Below are 22,307 nucleotides of genomic sequence, written 5' to 3' on the forward strand. Positions count from 1 at the left end.
TGGAACTGGGAACTGGCAATGTTCAGTCTGGAAAGTGAAGACTCAGTAAATGGTGCCCACTGGGGATCAGAATCACCTGTGTCAGAGTCCAGATAGGAAAGGATGTTAGCTTTGCTTAGAATCATGGGCATGTGGATAGTAAGATATAAACATGCTTGAGAGCTATTTAGAGGGTAGAATGGAATGGAAAGAACTTGGTGAAAGACTAGATGTTAGGAATGATGGAGAGGGTAGTGTCAAGGATGATTTTGAGAAGGAACAAGAGAGTGGATGAGGAAGCCATTATCGAGTTATGGAACTGTGGAGAAAGAGTAGGCTAAAGGTGGGATGATGATTTCAAACGCTGATTTAGGGGAAGGTGTAATTTGAAGAACCTTTCAGACCAAGTCGAGGGGAGATGCTGAGTGTGAGTCATTCAGTGTTTGAGACTGCAGCTCAGACAAGAGGTCTGGGCTGAGGAGGTGGCAGGGGGGTATCATCTGGGAGAGAAATTTAGTGAGAAGAGGTACAGGGCTCAGGCTTGAATGGTTCCATCATTTAAAAAGCTGGAAAGAGAAGAAAGAGCATGAAAAGGATGCTGGGAAAAAGTTGCCAGAGAGGTGAGAAGGAAACTGGGAGAGTGAGAAATACAGGAAAGCAAAGGAAGAGAGTAACTGTCAAGGAGGAAATGTCAGCCTTGGCAATGCTGACAAGAAGCCACGTAGGAAGAGCAAAGACAAGCATGTGTGGATTTGGTGGTAGAGAAGTCATTGATGACTTTAGCAAGAGATGTCTGCATGGAACAGTGAGTGTAGAAGCTGGTGAGAGTGGTTTAAAAGCCAATGAGAGGAGTAAGAAATCCAGTTGTGTCACCTAGGAAAATGGTTCAGATGTAAAGATTTAGATCCTCACACCTATGAGGGATGTGGTCACATTAGATTTGATCGTTGCTTCTCAAATTTCTATTTGCATGGCAGAAAGACCCTATGGTATGTTCACATCCTATATAATCTCTTCACCTTGAGTGTAGGCAAGATCTGTAACTTGGTTCTAACCAAGGCAAAGATGTTACTCCCATGATTAACATATCTACACACTAACACACACAATTATATAGATAGGCCTTCATCTTGCTAGCATACACTAGGGAGAGATTTTCTCAGCTGATTTTATGAAATAAGCAAACATTTTGAATAAATCCACATGACAAGGAACTGCAGGAATCCCCTAGGATCCCAGGGTGGCCTCCAGCTGACAACAAAATATTGGGACCTGAGGCATAGAGGAGGAAATGAATTCTGTGAAGGAGCTTGGACATGGACTCTTCCCCAGTCGAGGCTCCAGATGAGAACAAAGCCCAGCTGACACATTTATGACCTGATGAGACCCTGAGCAGAGAACCGACTTACACTTCACAGACTCTAGACCCATGAAACTGGGAGATAATCAACATGTTTTGAGCCATTAAGGTTTTGCTAATTTGTTACACAGCAATGGAAAACTAATATAATGTGCACACCAAACACCTGGGGATTTTCTTAAAATCCAGATTCTAACTCAGCAGGTCTGAAGTGAGGCCTGAGATTCTGCATTTCTAATTAGTTCCTAGGCAATGCCGATGCTTCTGGTCTAAAACCACATTTTCAATATAAAGGAGATAGATGCCTATTGAGATCCCTTCCAACTCTAAAATCATATACCAGCTAGAGAAGAAAATCACATGAGAATCAAAGAAAAGAATTATAGCCATTTGCAAATATGTAAACTGACTTTTGCAAGTTCACTGAAAACTGAAAAATTATGTTGAACAAGTTTAAATGCACATGGAAGTACTTCACAGAAATTATTTTCAAGAGATACTTAATGCTCTGCAGGAGAGACGAAAAAACTAATGGAGAACCAAATGTCGGAAAGAAACATATAGCAAACTCCTAGCTTCAACTAAATATCGTATACGCAGTGGCATGTGCGGGCCTCTGGGCAGGAGCTGTCGCATGTCATACACAAGTTAGGCATTATGAGGAACAGGAGGGTCTTCAGGAAATGAGTGGCCCCCTCCCTGTCACAGCACAAGCCTCATACATGCTCTCAGCCTGGGGAACACAACCAATGAGCTCCTCCTTCTAAACTGCAGGACTAGAGACAAGAGAGCACAAGTTGCTCAGCAGCGTGGGTTGTTATGTTGGCTTTGCTGCCACCAGTTACGTCACTTACAAGACATCCTCTCTGAGCCATAATGTGCTTCTCTCTCTTGAAGTACTGAGCCATCCCTGCCTCCACGGTACCCACTTCACCAGAGGCACTGAGAAAACGAGAGATTCAGTGGAGAGAATCATTATGGCGTCTGAAGGACTTCTGCTCATATCCTCAATGGATTTTAACAGAAACACCACATGACAGGGAAAGACAACATTCTAGGGACAGTATGGTGGGAGGGGAGGAGAGTGGGAGCAGGAAGACAAGTTAGGAGGCCCCCGAGAGCCCCCAGCAGAGGGCCTGACCAAGGCCAGGACGTAAAGGGAAGGATGGAGAACTGGGACCTGACCTGCTAGTGAGTTTACCCCTAGGACAGACACACTGTCCAGTGCAAAGTCACATCTGGCTTCCGAAGGGCAACCAAAACAAGGAAACTTAGAATTAAATGTATTTTCACCTAAAACAGCAGGAGTAATTTTACTTTATCCCCATTATCGTCTTCATCACACACTCACACCTCTAGTATTTCCCAAATCCATTGCATTGGAGTTGCTCTCCCTTCCAGGCCTGTCAGCCTCGCTGTGGGCTTCCCCAAACTGTGCATTTTTTTGCAGGTACATTTCCTTGCGTTTTGTACAAGAGAAGTTTGCTTTGTTGTAACTTTCCCTCTTTTTTGTCCCTCTTCATTGTCTGCTTCTCCTACTTGGTGTTTGTAATAATTCCCAGTCTAGCATCATCTGCAAGTTTCAGTAACATGCTAATTCCTCCTTTGTCATTAATAAAAATATCACATTATTATTTCACATTCATTGTGCACCAAAAATGAATTAGGAGTCGTGCAGAATAGAGAAATAGATTTCACTCAAACTGCACCTTCATTGTCTTGTCCCTGAAAAATTCTCAGGCCGCTGAGCACAGTTGAGTTTTAGTACTTTCCCCACTGTGGATCACAAGGATCATTTGCCAAGATCTTGGGTGCCAGGTGGAACCAGCAAACAAAACTTCCAGAAGTTCTCTCTCCTGAGAGGGACATTATTTTACCTAATCAGTCATTTCTCGTCTATTGCTCTTGTCATTGATTAAGAATTTATAGTGTGCCAATTTCCCCATCCTCTCCTACAGCACTGTAGTTTGTTCACACTGTAAATCTCACTTGACCTTGAGCCCTGTGAGGATGGGAGCCAGGAAGCTTTGCATCTCTTTGTGTCCTTGTTGTTATTGGCTCTGCAGAGTGGTGTCCAGTGAAGAGCCAATGGCATCCATGTCAGCTGTGTGTCTGGCATCGCCTGTGCATTCACACCTGACCTTTGGGTAAACTGAATCTCTTCCAGAATTGGCTGAGTGGCTTTTGCCAACCTTTACCTATGTGGTTTTCAGTTTCATTCTGGATCTTGTTTTTATTCCATTTCAGATTGTGGGGAATGTCAATTTCCAAATGATCCTTTCCCATGAAGGACTTTGCTGTCATGGAAGCACGGTTTGGAAAAGTCCTCATACTGTTGTTAATCCCCTTAGTTCCTGGCAAGAATGCCCTATTCCCACCCCTCCGAAATCCTTTCTGAAGGGAGGCTCCTCTGGGCACCACTGGCCCTTGGCCTTGAAGTGGCTTTTGGGTATCTTGCTAAAGTCCTGAGTGAGTTTTGTTTTAACGAGTTGTGGGGTTAAGCCTTGGCTCCACAGTCCATAATTACTATTATTGGGCAAGACTCTTAATGATTCTGAGCCTTCCTTAACGACTTCTTCACTTATGTTGACAAAAATAATCCATACCCAATCTATAAATTAAAATTGAGGTGAGTTTATTATGAGCCAAATGTGAAGACCATATAGCCCAGGGCCTTCCTTCCCCAAGGAGGGAAGGGCACCAAAGAAGCGGGGTGTACAGAGTGGTTATATACCCTCAAAGAGCATGTTTCACATAGGATTGAAATGTCCCTTTTACAACAGTCAGGAGACTGCTCTGTCGGCACAGCGATTGAGGACACAGCTGGTAGTCTGCTGTCTCGATGCACACAGCAGGGAGCAGGTCTGTTGTCTCAAGCTGGCTGGTCACAGGTGAGCGCGGCAATCAGTTCCTAGCCTAGGGAGAGCTGCTTATCCTTAAGGAAATGCCAAAGTGGGGGAAGTTGCCTTTATCATGAGGGCATTTGTTCTTGTCTTTGGGACACAGCAAATGCTTAAAGCAGATATACAATGCATGCCCAACGGCCACGTCAGGCCCTCTTGGAAAAACAAAGTCAGGCTGAATTAGGTTTACACCAAATGGCTTCCTCATATACTCCAATATATCCTATTGCTTGCCATTTATTTGTTGCCTGTAAAGTGAAGAATTTTGACAATAATATTTTCCTCCCCAGGGTTGTTGTGAGAATCGGTTTCAACTGAACAGAGCATTCATCTGAGGACAGTGTTTGTCCCGCAGTGAGCACCACGTCCGGCCCAATGCTGGTCCCAAATGGACATTGTGGGATAATTTGGGGGTGGGGATGAAGCATATTTTGTCTACAGTATCTGAAAGCATGCCAGATGGCCTGCGTGCCTTAGAGGAACTACTCCCCCCTCGAGATTCCCTGCGGCCATTTTTCTCATTCAACAGGCTGGTTTGAAAATATGTAGGACCGGGGTCTTCTGTCTTCAAATGAACACTCTCTTCATACACAGAGTTTTAACTCTCCCAGGAACAAAACAAGCAGGCCACCACACATCACTGCGGGATGTCTCCGCGTGTTGGTAAGAGTGGATCAGGAAAGGGGGACAGGAAAACAGTGAAATGGGAAACACATTGGTCCAGCAGGGCAGACCTGGGTCCCTGCTCCATGCTGCCACTTACTGTTGGTATCATTTGTGTCATTGGCCTCTCCGGACCCCGTGTCCTCACTGTAATATGGAGACAGTCATCCTTGCAGGTCTGTGAGCATCGGATTAACCAGCTAAGGCAGTAAGCAAAGAGCCTGGCTCATAATAGGGTCTCCATTCATAACAGAGATGTTTTACTCCTACTGTGAGACTTTTACTTCTAGACTGTCTGTATACCTCCAGTTCTAATTTAATGGCTGATTTTTTTTAACCGAATGACCCCAAATGATTGGCCCTCCTTCCTTAACACACACACACACAAACAAACACACACACCTGGCAACAGTTTAATTCCTTCATCTCGCAGGTATTTCATACCACCCTACTGTGTGTCAAACAATAAGAGGAGGTGATGCAAACGTGAAAAACTCATATTATAATGTTAATTTCCTAAATCCCTGGATGAAACTAACAGTCGAGTCTAATTGTCAGAAGCTCTCGAAATTTATTCCCTTTTACATTTTGGGCCTTTCATAAAAGTGATAAGTGAACAGATCCCGGGAGTGAGAAGAGACAACACTCTGCTAGATCTCTTCAATGTGGTGAAAAATGCAGTAGTGTGGGTACGTTCTGAGCAGATTTTCTAAATCAACGTCAAAACAGAAATAGAATGAATAAAAACACATGTTAAGAAAAGACTCAGGTAATTACCTGAGGGAACAAGTGAACGACTTTTAATCCTGCAAAGACAGATTTTCCCACATGGAGAATTTTACCCCATTTTCTGTGCATGAATCAGAGTCCGACACAGTCGCACACTAGTGTCCCTGGCAGTGATGTAGGAGGGAGGGATGGTCAGACCCTGCCCGTCTCACGCGTCCTAGAATGAAAACAGTGTGTGTGTGTTTGGGCGGTGGGGGGGTCCTACTGTGTCCTAGTGCGGGGCGGTGAGCCAGTATTGTACACTGGACCGTCATCCACATCACAGATGGAATTCATTAATAACTTATATTGTCAAACACTACACTCTACAAGTTACTTGCATTTCCTCATTTATCCCTAGAAAGATCCTGTGAGGTATTTTTTACGTTCATTTTCAAATGAGGAAATAGATGCTTCTAGGCTGAGTCCAATGGCCCAGAAATCACCCACCTGGGACTTGAGTCCAGGCCGCCCTGACTACAGCAGCACACTCCTGATCACGATGCTCTGCCTACCATGCAGTGGTGACTCCACCCCAAAAAGGCACACCCTAAGTGATGGTAGACAGGGAAGGAGTTGCAAAGACCAAGTAATGAGCAGTGATTGCTATTTTTAAATGGCTGAGTCACTCACTGGCTTAGAGAGCCCAGTTAAAAGGAGTATTTGACACCATCTCATGGTCTGGCCACATCAGCAGTTATATTCTCCTCCAAGGAACGCCTGCACACAGTTTCAGAATCGCCTTCCGCGTGCACATGTGCTGGCCAAGTCAGTACTCTTCCCACTCCCCAGCGCCTGGTGATTTGGGTTCCTCTAAGAGTGTTTAATGTTGGTGAGTGATGGCACAGAGATATTTCTTTTTTGGAAACAAATATGTGTGCCTACGTATACACACACATATAGATTTATTTTGCTTAAAAGTAATTGCTTCTCTGCAGAGTGTTCTCTGGGGCTAGTCCCACATTCCAGGTTAGCTCAAAGAACCAAGGTTCAACAGAGCGGGGAAGAAAAGTTTCAGGGTGGGGAGCTTCAGCAACGGGAGCTTCTGGACCCCATCCTGGAAGATAACCCACCTTTTGTTCTTGGCTGCCTTCTCTGATTGGTCTTGCTTGGGCAGGACTGTCCACACACAGACTGTGCTCCCTGTTACAGGTTGAGCTGTGTCCCTCCAAAAGATGGTGGAGTCCTCATCCTCAATACCTGTGGATATGACCTTATTTGGAAACAGGGTCTTTGAAGATGATCAAGATAAGATGAGGTCATACCGGTCTAGGGTGGGTCCTGATCCAATACGACTGGCATCTTCATATAAAGAGGAAACTTGGACACAGAGACAGACACGCACCCAGGCAAAACACCATATGAAGATGAAGACAGGCATTGGCGTGATGCAGCTCCAAGCCAAGGAAAGCCAAAGATTGCCAGCAAACCACCAGCAGCTAGGAGAGAGGCCTGGAACAGATTGTCCCTTGGCCGTCAGAAGGAACCAACCCTGCCAACATCTTGATGGTAGACTTCCAGCCTCCAGAACTGTGAGACAATAGATCTCTGTTGTTGAAGCTACCCGGTTGGTGGAACTTTACTATGGTGGCCCTAGGAAAGTGACATATTCCCCACAGCTTTAGAATGAAGGGTGAGTTCCCAAGCCTCGCACACTGTGCTCCCTGAGGTGGCACGTACAGTCCATCCCTAACAGTACCAGTCAGACCCAACTCCTTGAACTTGTTGGATGAGGCCATTCCTTTGAACACTCTTGCCCTCATTCTTGCTTGACTGATGCCTCCTCATCTGTAGAACCAAGTTCACACACTGCATCCTCTGGACAGCCTTCCTTGACCTCCCACCTGGCTGAAGTGCTGTGCCTGCGCCCACCATCGCATTTGTCACACCTTATTCTAATTGCCAGATCTGCCTCCTCCCCTGAATAGGAGCTAGAAGCAAGGCTATTGAGTCTTGACTGCTGGTGATGAATCCCCACTTAACAACATGCACCTCCCTCAATCTGCACCTTAAAATTCTAAGGATGGTTTTGAAATGTAACCACAGGACAAATGACAGCTGCCTTTTCCTAGCCTTTCACTTCATGAGAATGAATGAGGTATATATTCTTCCAAGAAGTTTAGATGAGGCATATGAAAATCCAGGTGAAATACCCCGATCTGAGACTTACTATTATTTCTCCTATTAAACAAGAAGTATCCACATTTATTGTACTTTTTTTCCCAGCAGAAAAACAATACCCACTGATTTTTATGAAAATAAAATCCCCGTAGAATTCGATAGGTCTGTGAGTTCTTGTCTTCGTGCATGGAGGCAGAGCACCCACAGCAGAGATTTTTCCTGATGCTGCACTACTGGGCCTGCCCCGGGGGAAGCGGACGGGGAGCGCAGGAGAGGGCCGACTTCCCCAGCGACCCGGATCCCTTTGGTACAGGGAGCTGAGAAGACTCCTAAGAGAGAAAACTCACAACACAAGAGCTGTTTTCTCAGTGGTCTGAGATCTCTCTCCCGCCCCACCCCTTCTCCCTTCCACCTCCAATCCTCTTAACATTTTGAATCTTCAGGCCAGTAGTCAACTAAATATGTACAAAAGACGGAGCCAGACAGGATTTAAAAAAAGTAACCTGTATTCCAGCCAAAATATCTTTAAAAAGAAATCCCTTCTAAAGGGGGGACAAACTACGTAAGAGACAATACATTTAAAATATGTATTGAAATTACAAACCAAACTTTTCCGTATGATTCCAAAGTACAAAACACAACATTAAAAGGCATTCAAACAGCTCTTTTATACATCACAGTGTTAGTGGCACAAAATGTATTGACATTTCAAAAACACAAACCAAACTTGCTTTTTTTTTACCACCACTTGTCAAATATATCATGTATACATGTGCATGACTCATTCATGCATTATTTTTATACAAGGTTAAAATACACACATGGTAAAATGAGCAAAGAAGGAAGGAATGGTCAGGCATGTGGCAGGGACCTACCCCTAAGTGAAGGATCCTGGAATTGTGGAAGCCAGGATTACACAAATTAGAGGAAGGATGGAGGCCACGGGCTTGATACCAAACAGCATGCTCTCCCACTTCTGATGCATTAGCAATTACATTTTAACGCAGGACCCTTGGTTCCACTTGGCATTTTTGGCAATACCAGTCATAATCTCTTCATTTTGTTTATTTTCATCAGGGCTTGGGTTTATTCTAAGGAACAGACAAGCTTTGGTATTTTTTAAAGACTTTCACAAAGCTTTATACATGCAAAATATTTTCCCTTGATGATTTCATTATGATTGATACACACAAGAGTATTATTAATAAATGAGAATCCGAGAAATATACAAAAGAGCTCACCCTGGTCCTTTCAATTTCCACATTTTTAAAGACTACCAAGGGAAAATGTCCTCTTCTAATTTGTTAAATAAGTTTTAACTTTTATAATGTAGGTGAAAAGGGATAAACTCATCTTGGAGTATCTTTTCCATATCTGATGATCCCTTTCCCATGGGCCCTGTATTCTAATCAGAAACTGGCCCGGTTCCTAAACCGGTCTTATGGAATAATATGCTGTAAAGAGGATGTGTCCCCCTTGAAAAAGATGCCAGAGAAGGCAGACGTTGGTTCCTTAGTCTGCAGCTACTCCTGGGCGTTGAGGAAGAACTGGTTTGGATGGCAATTCGAGCAGTCAAAGGGTTTGTTTCTGCTCAGATCCTAGTCAGTCCTCATAGATGGTGACTCCTCTGAAGGTGCTGGCCTCAGGTGACGATTGAAAAGCTTGAGTGGCTGGGCTACAGGATACATGACAGAGCCAGACTTGGAGATCAGGCACGACCAGTAAAACCTCACAATGGGGTCAGTTACACAAGGGACTCAGATAACCGACAGGTCAATGGTGCCCTCCATCGCCAAGCCCACTGGACAGCAGTAGAGTCAGCCATGGTCCATTTGGAAGGGTCTTCTTCCCTCCTCCCGAGCATTTAAAGGCCTCTAAATGAATAAACAGACATGGGCTTCCAGAGGGTCAGCGTGAAAATCATCTGTAAAAGTGAATCTCATTTTCAATTAAGACAAACTGTGCCGAATAACAGGAGTGAGTACACCTGCTAAGTGCAGAACTCCTCAGGTTTCACTAGGGAGTGACTGCGAGGTTAAAATCCAAAACATGGGCCATCTTCCCACGTTCTATCTACACTTTACATCAAGCATGGTTGACATCGCTTCCCCACAAACAATGGGGATAGCATTCCTTACTGAAAAAAGGAGTCAGACGAGGGAAATGCAAGTTCATGGAAGGATCTCAATGCGATTCTGCTGGTGTCTTTCTGGGGAAGGGAGGCTTCAGTTTTTTTTATTACTGAGTCAAACTGAGCCCACTGAGGCACACTTGATGCAAAAACTCAGAGCAAGTAAGTGCAGCTTTGGCCCCGGCCAGCCCCAGAATCTCTGTGGTCCCTCCCTGGGTCGAACCAGGTGCTTGTGATATGTGTCAGAGGTGAAGGCACAAGGACGGTTGGGGCTATGCACGTGCATGATTTGGCGATGGACTCCTCCAGGACAGATGGACAGCCTGACTCACTAGGAATGAAGGGATCTGAACTCAGGGAACGAAATCTTCCCAAAGACTCTGGTTCCTACCCCCAAGTAAGGGGTGCCACTGTATGGACTTCTGCCTGGTGCAGTGGGCAGCAGCTGGTCCAGGCAGGATGGACAGGGAGGGGGGATGGCCTGCCCGGTGGGCCACTGGACCTGGGGCCAAGAGCCTGCTGTCTTCCATATACATTTTAACGGGCACTGGCTAGATAAGTGCATTCACAAATCCCAGTATGAGGCCTGAGGCCCAGGCCACCAGCTTCATCTTCAGGCCTCATGCATTTGTCTCTCTCTCTAGAAAAGCCATTCTCCCACCAGACCTATCGCAACATCTCCAAGCACAGAGACTCATTGCTAGGGCTTCTTCCAGAAAGACAGTCTCAGGCATGCTCTCATTTAGTTATGGAATTTTTAAACTGCAATTATAAGGAGAATTTTTTGAACATAATTTTGACACAGACTGGTTTCCTAAATGGCTTCAGTTTCACAAAGAGAAGAAACCCTAGAGGTGAAACGTGAGGTGCTCCTGTTTCTCCTAACCTATAAATGTTAAGAAATAAAGAAGACATTTCTAGAGGCACGGGGAAAGCAGGACCTGAGACCGATGGACGATGTGGAAGGCAGAGACAAAAGACCACCACATTTGACCAAGGTGCTTGCAACAAGCAAAGGTGTGATAAAAGTCGGATTTTGTTTTCATTTTACTCCTTTCTGGAATGCTTAATAAGTTTTAAAAAGTTCCACTATAATAAATCTACAACATTAGCCTTTCGACTATTTTTAGAAGTCCCAAGTTCAAGGCAATTAGTTTGCTCTTTAAAAGCACGTTCGGCTTTAGAAGCCAAATCAAAGTCAACTGTAAAGAATACGCTTTCCCCACTTTTCAGAGCCAATTGATGAGTTACCTGTGTGTTATTGATCTGTGCATTCTGCTACTGTGGTAACAGCCTGTGAAAGAGGGAGTGCCACATCCCCCATCAAAATGACTAAGTGAAACAGAAGGTACTTTTCGGCAGGGGCAAAATGGTTAGCAACAGGGCTTGGAACTGTGTAAGATAAATGACTTCTCCGAAATAACTCAGTCATTTGAAAAACTGTGAAAATCCAGGAAGCTTCTCCTCCAAACCCCAGGAGTCCTCAGCCGTGCCAGGAGGCCCTGCCTCTGCGGGTCAATAGCACTATTCTCTGCTTACTGTCTGCCTGGGGAGACTGAGGCAAGCGGCCAACCAGAGAGATTCCCAGAAGAGCTATTTCCAAGTAAAACATTTGGTTTCTGAAGACATTGAAAAATATGTGCTGATACCTGGGTGAGAAGATATAAGCCCTGTGAGCTGAGTTTAATCACCAAAGAGAGAAAGAACAAAAGGCAAATCTAATGATGGAGATGCTCCTTTAAAACGTCAGTATTCTCAAAGAGATGCAACCATAGGGGAAGCACGTTTATAACGGGACGCAGCTTACAGCATTCAAAAAGGCATTACGAGTTTCAAGAAAAAACACATAGAGCGCATAAGGCTTTCTAAATCTCCTGAAAAGTGGCAGAGCCAGAAAAGTCGTTTAACGATAACTTCTTAAAATGCACATTTCAAGAAAGGCATAGGATGGTTTAGATGCACCTTGTTGAGTTTTCACTAATTAGTTGGAAAAAAAGAAAAAAAACACCTTCTAAAAAGGATTTTACTAAATGCCATTAGTAATAAAAACAGTTGTCATAAACAGAGTGCTTTTCTCAAGTCAGAATAACCGGATTCTGTCTGAAGTGTGTTGCAATCTTTAAAAGACTTCTTCTCTCAGTAATGTGGTGCCATCTTGAAGCCAAGGAGGAGATAGACGACATTTTGCACGAGGAGGTCTCTTGAGCAACCACCAGACGTTCCTGGTCTATCACCATAGGGAGAAAACTGCCCAGGGTGCTTCACATAGCACCTCCCTTGTCAAGTCTGCAGAGACCAATTCTGTGGGGACGTGCCCTCCCATGCCAGCCTTGCCTTCCCCATGCCTAGGGGACTGCACTCGGGGCCTTGGCAAACGTTCTGACGTCAGTCCCTGAAATCACGGCATCCAGCGTGACACTGTGAAGCTCAATGGGGCACATAAGGCAAGAAAGATGTTTAGTGAGAGGGGGACGGCAGGATGGGGTTGGGGAGAGCCACGCTTCCCGGAGGCAGGGGTCTTGTTCCAGCATCATGCCTTCCTCTAGGTGGGTAATGGGTCGTCATCGCCTTTACTGCACTTGCACTTGCAGCAAAGTACAAATGGAGTGGCCAGGAGCAGGAAAGGCGAGGCCACCAAGAGCAAGAGCCCAAATCCAGCAAAAATGCCCACGACCTGCAAGAAGGAAACACAGGAGCAAAGGGTAAGGCGGCTGGTCTGTAGGTTCCATAGCTAACGTATAAACCACCCACCCACCCACCCATCATCCACCTATCCATCCATCCATCCACCCATTATCCATGCAACATCCACCCACCCATCCATCCATCCATCTGTCATCTCTCCATCCACTCATCCATCCATCTCCCATCCGTCATCCATTCACCCATCATTTACCCATCCATTCATCCATCCATCCAACCATTCATCTATCCATCCATCAACTCATTCATTCTTCCATTCATCATGCATCCATCCATCCATCAATACATTCATCCACCCATCATCCACCCATCCATCTATCCACCCATATTTCCTTCCCTTCACTTTCTTCCCACCACTTCTCCCCCTTTCCTTCCTTTCTCTTTCTTCCTTTTCCTTCCCTTCCCCTCCCTCCTTCTATCTGAGCACCCAAATATCCATCCTTGTATACATCCAATTAACCAACAAGCTTCTCCTGAGCCAGACACTGCACTAGGTGTGGCAAATAGAGAGGCACATCAGATCTTAGCCCTTAAGGAGCATCCAATCTGGTTGAAAGAGACATCAATTGAATCAACTGATAACAGTACATTTTACAAAAACTGACAGGTGTAAAGGAAGCCCAAGAGGCAGATGCCTACATTTGCCAGGAAGAAGGAGGGTTTCCAATGGGAGATGGCTGAGACTGTAATGACGAGGAGGCGGTTAGTAAACAAGGAAGACTGGGTTAAGGCATTCCAGATGGGAGGACAGGAAAGGCACAGGCACTGTGCATCAGGGAGGGACCAGACCTGTGCCATTCCTGGAGTTTAAAACCCAACAGTGACTGTTTACGCATTTTCATTTTGCTTTAAAACCTATGTTACCTCTAAGTAAGAGTAACTGCTGAAAGACTAAAGCCTCAAATGTGGGCACAGTGTCATCTAATTCAGGCAATGTGGATGGTCAGAGGAGCAGAGAGTCTGCTCTTTGCCTAGTTTTTGCCATCAGCTGCATCCCTCCCGGCCAATGGAGAGCACAGAATCGAAATCTGAAGGTGGAGTTAGACCGTCAACTAGTGTTCAGAGCAATAAATACATGAACACGGTTGGCACGTGGTTCTAATGCTGACTCAGTTTGTTCACTTCTCTCTGGGCCTCAGTTTCCTCAGTGATAAAATAAACCACTGAGGAGAAAGCTCTCTAAGGGCTATTATCAGCTCTGAAATATGATGCTATGCTAAAGCATCCCAGATGTGTGAAAGTATACCTTGACTTAGATTTCTGCCTGAAAGCCATCACACACACATGCACACACTACACATGCACACACATCATGTTGCATTTATAAATGAGAATTGTGCGAATGCTATGAATCCATGTTTTCTGCCAGGTGGCTAAGTCCATTTGTCTGAGCAGAACGTCAATGGTGGAATTCCACGGTATGAATTCAGACCCTGTTTTGTTAAAGTCACGTGTACACTGATATTTCAGAATGCATGAAAACACACAGGAAGGTGTTATTCATTGGTGGGGGGGGGGCACTCCTGAGCAATCTCAATACTGGGAACGGAGTCCCGAAGGAGCCAGGGACTCTTTGCCGTCCGACACACTGAAATCCTTGACCAAAAACTCACATTCTTGGCCAATAAGACACCATCTCAGTTTTCAGTCTATGCTGTCTCTTTGCACGCCATTTAATAAGCTGGTTACCCAGCCTCCCGCCAGCTGGTGATAGGAGGATGCACACACTGCCAGAAGGAAGGCAGCCAACAGGAAAGAGTGAGACAGGAAGCAAGTGTCACAAAACAAAAACAATCACTTAGTGGGCATGGTATAAATATGTGTGAGGCACAGCTTACATACTGTGGGACACAGAGGGACAGGTGCACAGTTTCAGGCTCCCGGGGGAATCATGGGAGAACACAGCATCTTTCATACCAGCAAACCCTGATTTAAGGGAACAGTCAACCACTCAGACTGACTTTCTCAAACGGTACACTACTTCCGGGCAGAACACACCTTGTGTGACGATTGTAAACCCCTACGTGCAGCCTAGTGCCTCTCCCATAATAAATGTCCAACATATGTTTATGCGATGAACCTGTTGAATAGAAACTGGTATGTTCTGAAACCTCTTCCCCAGAGAGTTCTTCAGCAAAACACATCCTAGGGCTTGGAAACACCAAGCCAAAGTCAAAGATATGGTACAGTGAATGGACCGACTCTCGTTCATTGAAACCTGGCACTTGAACACAGCATCATTATTTGTCGAGTACATGCTTGAAGGCAGCGGAGGCTGGGACCATGATGGGGGTAAGGGGCCGGGAGCTGTGCTGGGGTGCGCTGGGGTCAGCTCACAAGTCTCTCCCCAATCCTCCATTCAGTGACATCATGTCAGCAGCCTGAAATAGCCATCATGGGAGTGTTTACACCACGGAAAGCGGCCAACGATAGAGGTTAGGCCCTTCCCTCCTCTCCTGCCCTGCGGGCAGCTGTTAAATATCATCACAGGGCTGGCTGTGTGTGGGTTTTGAGGAAGGGGATTAAATGAGAAAGCAGTGCTAGCTGGCAGTGTAACTCGTTTGCGCGGGATCTTTAGCGATTGACTGCCCCCACCTCTCTCTTCCTCACCCTTCTACAGAGTTCCTCTTTTCTCTGCTTAATGAATATCTTGTTCTGAACTGTATGGTGCAAGGAGAACTAGGATCCGATTTTGTCCTCTGACAGAATGGGTTCTCCTGCTGGGAGGAGGAGGCAGACACGCAAATAATTACAAACTTTGGCAGAAATACAGATTCAAGACACCGGAAACAGATCCTGAGGAGTTAAGGACAGCTTTCCTTGGGGAGGTGGTGGGTCCAGCAGGAGACAACCAGGTGGAGATGGGCTGGGGCACGATGAAGAGAGCGACTGGGAGCCGGGGGGAGGTTGTCTTTGAGGATGTGAGGCCACGCTGATGGCCAAGGAGGAGAAGGACCCGGGCAGAGAAAGCAAGGACTGGCGCCTGTGCAGCTGGCCCAGGAGGGAGGTTCAGGCAGCACGAAGGCGGCGACGCAGGTAGAGGGGAGTGAGCGTGGGAGGAGGTGGGGAATCCTGGTGGTCACCCAGGCGTTTTGTTTAAGCAACACAGAAGCTGGTGATGCATGTCCAGAAATGAGGGAGACGCGGAGGAAGAGATTTTGTGGAAAACATCTAAAATTCTGCTCACGCATGTTCTATCTGAAATGCCCCTTAGACATCCAAGTGGAGACACTGGCTGCCAGGGAGACAGGTAAGCTGTGAGATCAATGGGGCAGTCGGGTGAAAACCGAAGTGAAGTGGACAGAACCACGTGGCCAGAGGAGGGCCACGGGCACTAGGAATGCACGCACAGGGCTAACAGGACGCCTCCCTCCCTGCTGTGGTCATGAGAGCTGGTCCCACCTCCCCATACTCACAGAATGAAGAAAGCTTATTGACCCTGGATTATAACCCCGCCAATTTTCTCATTTCACCAATGCAAAACCTATAGCCAAAAAGCGATGCCAAAGGTCCAGTATTTGTGTAAGTCAGAGAGGACTGGGCATCCTAGTTTTAGTACAGGAGACAACTCGTGTGTATGTCACTGAGCTCAGTGACAAACACCCAGAACAGGTCATTGCACGAGGCTGCCAGGAGAGGAGTGTTTCTGGAAAGAACTCCTGCCCTGCCCTGCAGCTCAGCCTTGGGGGGTGTTAGCAGGCATGTCCTCTCGGATGCGTGACTATAGAAATTCGTAATTAGCTAGCTGTATCAAATGCCATGCTTTGGACAAAAGCGAGCTCTCTCCCTGCTGTGAGGTGGGTCTAAGGGTAAAGCACATCTCACTGCTCTGAATAGAAGGAAGAACCAGTGTGGACCAGATGCACCCGGGCAGGGGCTGGCATCCTGAGGCAGGAGACGCACTTTAGTGAAAAGAAGTGTGCCTTTTCTCTCTTAAACGGTGGCGGGTTTCTGGAACAGCACTGGAAAAGGGAAGCAAACACTGACAGCAATCGTGGTTAGAGTGAGCGTGCGAGAGGGCAGAGGAGAGGACACACGCCCAGGAACACTGCAGTAATGACAAACGAGCCACGTTTGCACGCCCTGCGTGAGGGCCTGCACGACCGCCAGGCCATTTCTCACATCCATGTGGAAAAAACACTGTTTCTGCAGGAGCCTGTTGTACAGGGTACAAAACATCCCTCGGGACAAAACAGAAGTGTACGAAATCTTTCCATGCCAAAGACACAGAATTCTTCCACTCACAGCGTGGGGTCTTTTTAGGAAAGTCCAGGTGAAAGGGTGCTGGCTGAAGCGTATTTGCATGAAATACTGAAGCAGCATACCGCAGTCGCAGGAAGCCTCACTAAAATTCTCAGACATCTCCTAAAACAATTTTACCTAACTTCACATCTACTGGCAGGAAAAGCCAGGGCGCAGGAGGCTGCTGAATCGACAAACTATTCTAGGCGGTCGACCGCAACCCCTAAAAGGTGGGAGTCACGGGACATGAATGTAGGGGGATTTCTTGGGGACTGTTGAGGCCAAGCCTGGCAAGGCCCCCAGTGCAGACAGAGAAGCAGCTCCCGGGGAGCTTATGACGCCGACACGGGGCAAAATCTCCAACGATGGCACCACCACTGATGCCAGAGGCAGGGAAGCTGACCCATCTATTGGATTGTGCGTCAATGTGCAGATGAAGATGAGGACTGCGCTAAATAGACTCGAACTGACAGCACGCGCCTGGGCATTTGTGCGGGCGACAGGCACTACGTGTTTCTACCCATGGGCTGCAGTCAATAAAATTCAAAAGCCACCACTCGGCATGTGCTCCGGCCTGGGCAGGTTAAAGGAGGCTGATGGGAGGAGGCAGAGTGGGGGCGGAACCTTAAAAATGGATGGCAGGAATATGGGCAGAGAGAGAGAAGGAGCAAAATGGAGCAGGGAGAGGGGCAGGCGTGAGAGGGACAGCAGAGCCTCGGAGTGGGTTCTTCAGAGAAGCCACCAGGCTGGCAGTTTCTGCTTTGCAGAGAGATGGAGATGAGGCTAAATGAGCAAGTAGGGCCAGATGCTGGAGGACCAGGAATGTCAGGGCGAGCAGTCCTCAGTTACGTCCTGTCTGTGCTGCTCTGAAACCTTCTGTGGCTCCCTAGTGCCATCAAGTCTTACACCTACAGCATGACACTTGATTCTCTCCAGATTTAATCACTCCTTCACCCTCAGCTTCCCACCAGCTGCACCGAACCCCCAGATGTCCCCACCCTGCTCCTGCGGTCATGCCTGGGCCTCTGCTCTCTCTGTCCCTTCTTCCTTGAATGTCTTTTCTACAACCTCCAACTTCAGAAACTTTATGGTCAGATTTAGGTGCCAGTCTTTTCATACAGTTTCCGTCAATCTTCTAGCCTGAATTATTAACAAAAAATACTTCCGTGCTTTGAACATCTCACTCTGCCTTGCAATCCTCTGTGCTCCCCAGAGCCCGGCACTGAAGTCCGCTCCGTCAGTATGCACTGGGCTTCATCCAAGTGCTGCATGGGGCAAGCGTGCAGGTCAGTCCACAGAGCGCAGAGGAGGGAAAGGTGGCAGGGGAGATGCAAGAGGCCAGAAAAACAGGCAGGACCATGCCCCCACACTGGAAGTGATCTCTACACAGGGACCTATTTCTAAAAGGCAGACAAAGATGAGTCCATATGAAGTCAGGGGTTTCCAGGTAGGGTGGGCATCCACTCAAACTGCCGTATGTGCACCTGTCACACTTTGTGACACTAACATTGCTGCCTTGTTTCCCCAAACACAACTGTACCAGGTCTGGAGTCCAATTTTTTTTTCTTTTGCTGAGGAAGATTCACCCACTTTTTCTTTTTTTTCTTTTGCTGAGGAAGATTCACCCCAAGCTAACATCTACTGCCAATCTTCCTCTTTTTGTATGTGAGTTGCTACCACTGCATGGCCACTGGCAGACAAGTGGTGTAGGTCCATGCCTGGGAACCAAACCCAGGCCACCAAAGCAGAGCATGGCAAACTTAACCACTAGGCCACTGGGCTGCTGGCCCAGGAGTCCACTTTTCTTAATGGTAACTTCTTTATTTCCTCTAGAGAGGGAACAAGTAGCATCACCTCTCCAACTACACCTGACTGTTCTTTCTTTCTCTGAATGGTCACAAACTTCGCATCATCCACCTCCATCACGCTCCCACCAGGAGCAAACCCAGAACAAAGCAGCTCTCCCAGGATCCCAGGAGAACGTGGCTCAGCCAGGCAGGCCCCTTTTCTTCTTGTCTCATCCCTAAGAAGATTCCCATGTGTCGAGTAGCCGAAGGAACAAGGATGTTGGTCCCTCCAGGGCCCATTGGCTTTGAGGAGGGAGACTGCAACCCAGCCACAGGAAAGCCAAACTGAGGGTTCACTCTTTCATCCAAGTACTTTTCCTGCAGCATCCTTCTGTCTCAGGCGTGGGCCCAGGGCCGTGAGGTCACAGGGATGAGCAAGACAAATCCCTGCTCTCAAGGACGGTTTGTCTATCATAAACGATGAGCCGTGTTCAAGAGGGAACAAAAGGAGTGAATCACAATAAGATGTGGTAAGAGCCAGAAGAAACATCCAGAGCTCAGGGGATACGGGAGGAGGGCTCTAGTAACAATCAGGAAAGACTTCACGGAGGCAGTGACACCTGCATTTGGTTGTGGAGGTGGGTAGAATTTAGATGTGCAGAGCTGGGCGCGGCCAGGACAAGTAGAGAAAAGATGAAGACCGGGGGGCAGCAGGGCCAAAGCGAAGAGGCCCGGAAGAGGGTGACGGTACAGCTGGGAGCATTCGTCCCGAAGGCCAGTGAGGAAGAGGAGAAAGGAGGGATGTGGGTGCAGAGATCCCCATTCAGGCCACGGAATCAGGTGCCTGCCACCCCACAGCATCCAGACCCCGGCGCCTACCACGATTTCTGGATGCTTTGTAAATACACAACAGAAATTTCATGAATAACTTGATGGAAGATAATAAAACCCACATTTCCGCTTAAGAGGCTTTACAATAAACACAAAGTAAAACTCCACTCACAGGGTCATTAACAAGTCAGCTAATAAGGAAACCCCCAGCAAGAGCCTGTTGGAAGGGGAAAGGGAATGGAGGGCACCAATATGATCAAAGACCAGGAGACTCACGTGGGAAATGAGGACTGTCTAAGCATCCACGTTGATGCTTCACCTCTAAAGACAAATCAGAAGAACAGAAGCACCTCCTGGTAATGGGTGTTCCACAGCGTGTGTTGGGGGAGGTTCTTGCTGTCACACTGCAGGCTTGAGAACAAGGCCTTCCATTGTTTGTACAGGAACGTCTGCCCCGGCGCAGCTCTGCCACTGCACACAATATCCCTCAGTTTGTCCGTGCAGCCAGCTTTCGCTTCCACTGCTTTACACGTCCCATAGTTTTCACGACTGCCTTCACTTTCCTTTGACACTGGCTCAGTCATATTTTATGGTTTACCCCAAGCCCAACACTAAATTGTGACATCCTCTGCTGCTCTATCTACAACCCCGCGTGTCTCTGGGAGCTTCTCACACCATAGAGAAGTGGATGCTTTCCTGAATGCTTCTGTTCAGTTCCACTAGGACCCAGAGGGCCCTGAGATCAGGGGTGGTTCCTTCGTCCATGGGCTCCAGGGCCCAGCTCACAGCTGGCACTAGTAGGTGCCCCTTCTGGCTTGCTGACTGACGGTGCTGAGAGGGACTGCAGAGAGGGGCCTCCAGGCTCCTTCCTCCACAACAGTTCACGGTGTGAACCCCGGTCGTCAGGTTCCTGTATTTCTCAAGTGCGCTGTTCTCTTAGTGACTGCCACCAGGAAAGCAGTGCTGCCCAGGACCCTCAGGAACACGTGACTCACTCCCAGTGCTAAACAGGCACAAGGCAAGTGTGACCCCCGAGGCTGCCTTACAAAGGGAGACAGATTCCACTGGGCTCTCGCTTGCTCCTGGGAAGCCCGTGCTTGGTCAGCCACCATGTTGCTGGGAAGTTCAGGCCATGTGGAGAGACACGTGCTGGAGTTCCAGCCCCAGCTCCAGCGGGATTAACTCCCCACTATGCAGAGAGCCAGTGAACGTCAGAGAACGTCACCCCAGCCAATGCCAAGTCGGGTAGAGGCGAGCTGTCTCTGCGGAGCCTCATTCACACCGAAGCCTCGTGAGCAAAGGGAACGTGAGGATAAGCCAACACGTTGGGGAGGTTCGTCACACAGCAGTAGAGAACAAGGTCCTGGGCAAGTCACTTTCCCTTGGCTGGCACTCGCTCCCTACACAGAAAAGGCCTGAGTAGGACCCCGTGATCTCCGAGGCCTCACCTGGTTCTGACTTTCAGGGTTCAGGTGCGCATACCTGCGTCCACTTGCCCAGCGGCTATGCAAATACAGGACGCCCGAACCAGTCCACATCCATCCCCACCACATGCAGCCAGGGGAAAACCAGTACAAAGAGCAACACGGCCCCACTGCAGTTTCCTATACTGTGCAGGGGTGGGCATGTTGTTATGAATCGTGTCCCCCCAAAATGCCATGCCAGAGTCCTAACTCCCAGTACTTCAGAATGTGGACTTATTTGGAAACAGGGTCTTGACAGAGGTCATCAAGTTAAAACAAGGTTATCAGAGCAGGCCCTAATCCAGTATGACCTGCATCCTTATCATAAGGGAAATTTGGACACAGACACAGGCACGCAGAGAGGAAAGACAGCCACATGAAGAGCGAGGGTGGAGTGATGCATCTGCAAGTAAGGATCACCAAGGACCGCTGGCCAGCACCAGGAGCCAGAAGAGGCAGGAAGGAGTCCCTCGCAGGCATCAGTGAGAGCATGGCCCTGCCGACACCTTGATTTCAGGCTTCTGGCCTCTAGAACTGTGAGGGAGTACTTTTCTGCTGTTCCAAGCCGCCCAGTTCGAGGTCCTTTGTTACAGCAGGCTACAAACTAGTGCAGAGGTGGAGGGGTAGGCACTGAAGCTGGGGCAGGGACAAGGGTGTAGCAAGGAGGGAGAAATGTCAATGGAGCTAAAATCAACCCTCCAGACCCAGGTCAGCAAACTGGCCCTTGGGCCAAATCTGGTCCACAATCTGCTTTGTTTTGTTTAGCTCAGCTTTACGGAGCTATAATTCACAGACACTGCAACTCACCCACTTAAAGTGCACATTCAATGGTTGTTAGCGTATTCAGACTGGTGCAACCATCACCACCGTCAATTCTACCACCTGTTTTCTTAATCAGAGGTTTTCTGTAACGCAGCAGCCATGGTTCTTTGTTGACATATTGTCAGTGGCTGCTTTTTCCCTACCAGGCAGAGTTGACAATTGCAACCGAATCTTACGGTTTGCAAAGCCAAGACCATCTAGCGTGGGGCCCCTTCCAAGAAAGCGACTGTCAGCCCTGCCGTGGATCGTTCGGCTGTGCCACAGCCCTGCAGCGAGGACTACGGAGCAGTCAAAGGTGGACCCTGGCCCATTCCCGGGAAACTGCCCTGAGACGTGGCTCCTTCATCTCCCAGACAGGGTGACAGCTGTCCCAGCGCGGAGGCGAGAAGTGCTGTGAGCACGAGCCCTTCAGGCCTCTTCCACACCCAGAAACTCGCACAGACCGAGTCTCCTCCAGCTAATGTCCTCAGGGCTTCCCCGTCACCCAGGGGAAAACCAGAACCTCTCACCATGGCCTGCAAAGCCCAGGGGGTC

The 22,307-nt window shown here is 47.8% G+C and overlaps 1 protein-coding gene across 11 annotated transcripts in view; it reads right to left on the reverse strand.

Moving 5' to 3' along the window:
* Positions 1 to 8,282: 8,282 nt before the first annotated feature.
* Positions 8,283 to 22,307, reverse strand: part of RNF144A (ring finger protein 144A) — a 119,251-nt gene continuing 105,226 nt past the window's right edge. For all 11 annotated transcript variants that reach the window (XM_070571756.1, XM_070571764.1, XM_070571759.1 and 8 more), the window contains one exon: positions 8,283 to 12,599. In XM_070571756.1, coding sequence (XP_070427857.1) covers positions 12,468 to 12,599 — 132 coding nt within the window. In that variant the 3' untranslated portion in view covers positions 8,283 to 12,467. The remainder of the gene's footprint in view (positions 12,600 to 22,307) is intronic.

This window comes from Equus przewalskii, chromosome 14 (genome assembly GCF_037783145.1).
Source record: "Equus przewalskii isolate Varuska chromosome 14, EquPr2, whole genome shotgun sequence".
NCBI lineage: Eukaryota > Metazoa > Chordata > Mammalia > Perissodactyla > Equidae > Equus > Equus przewalskii.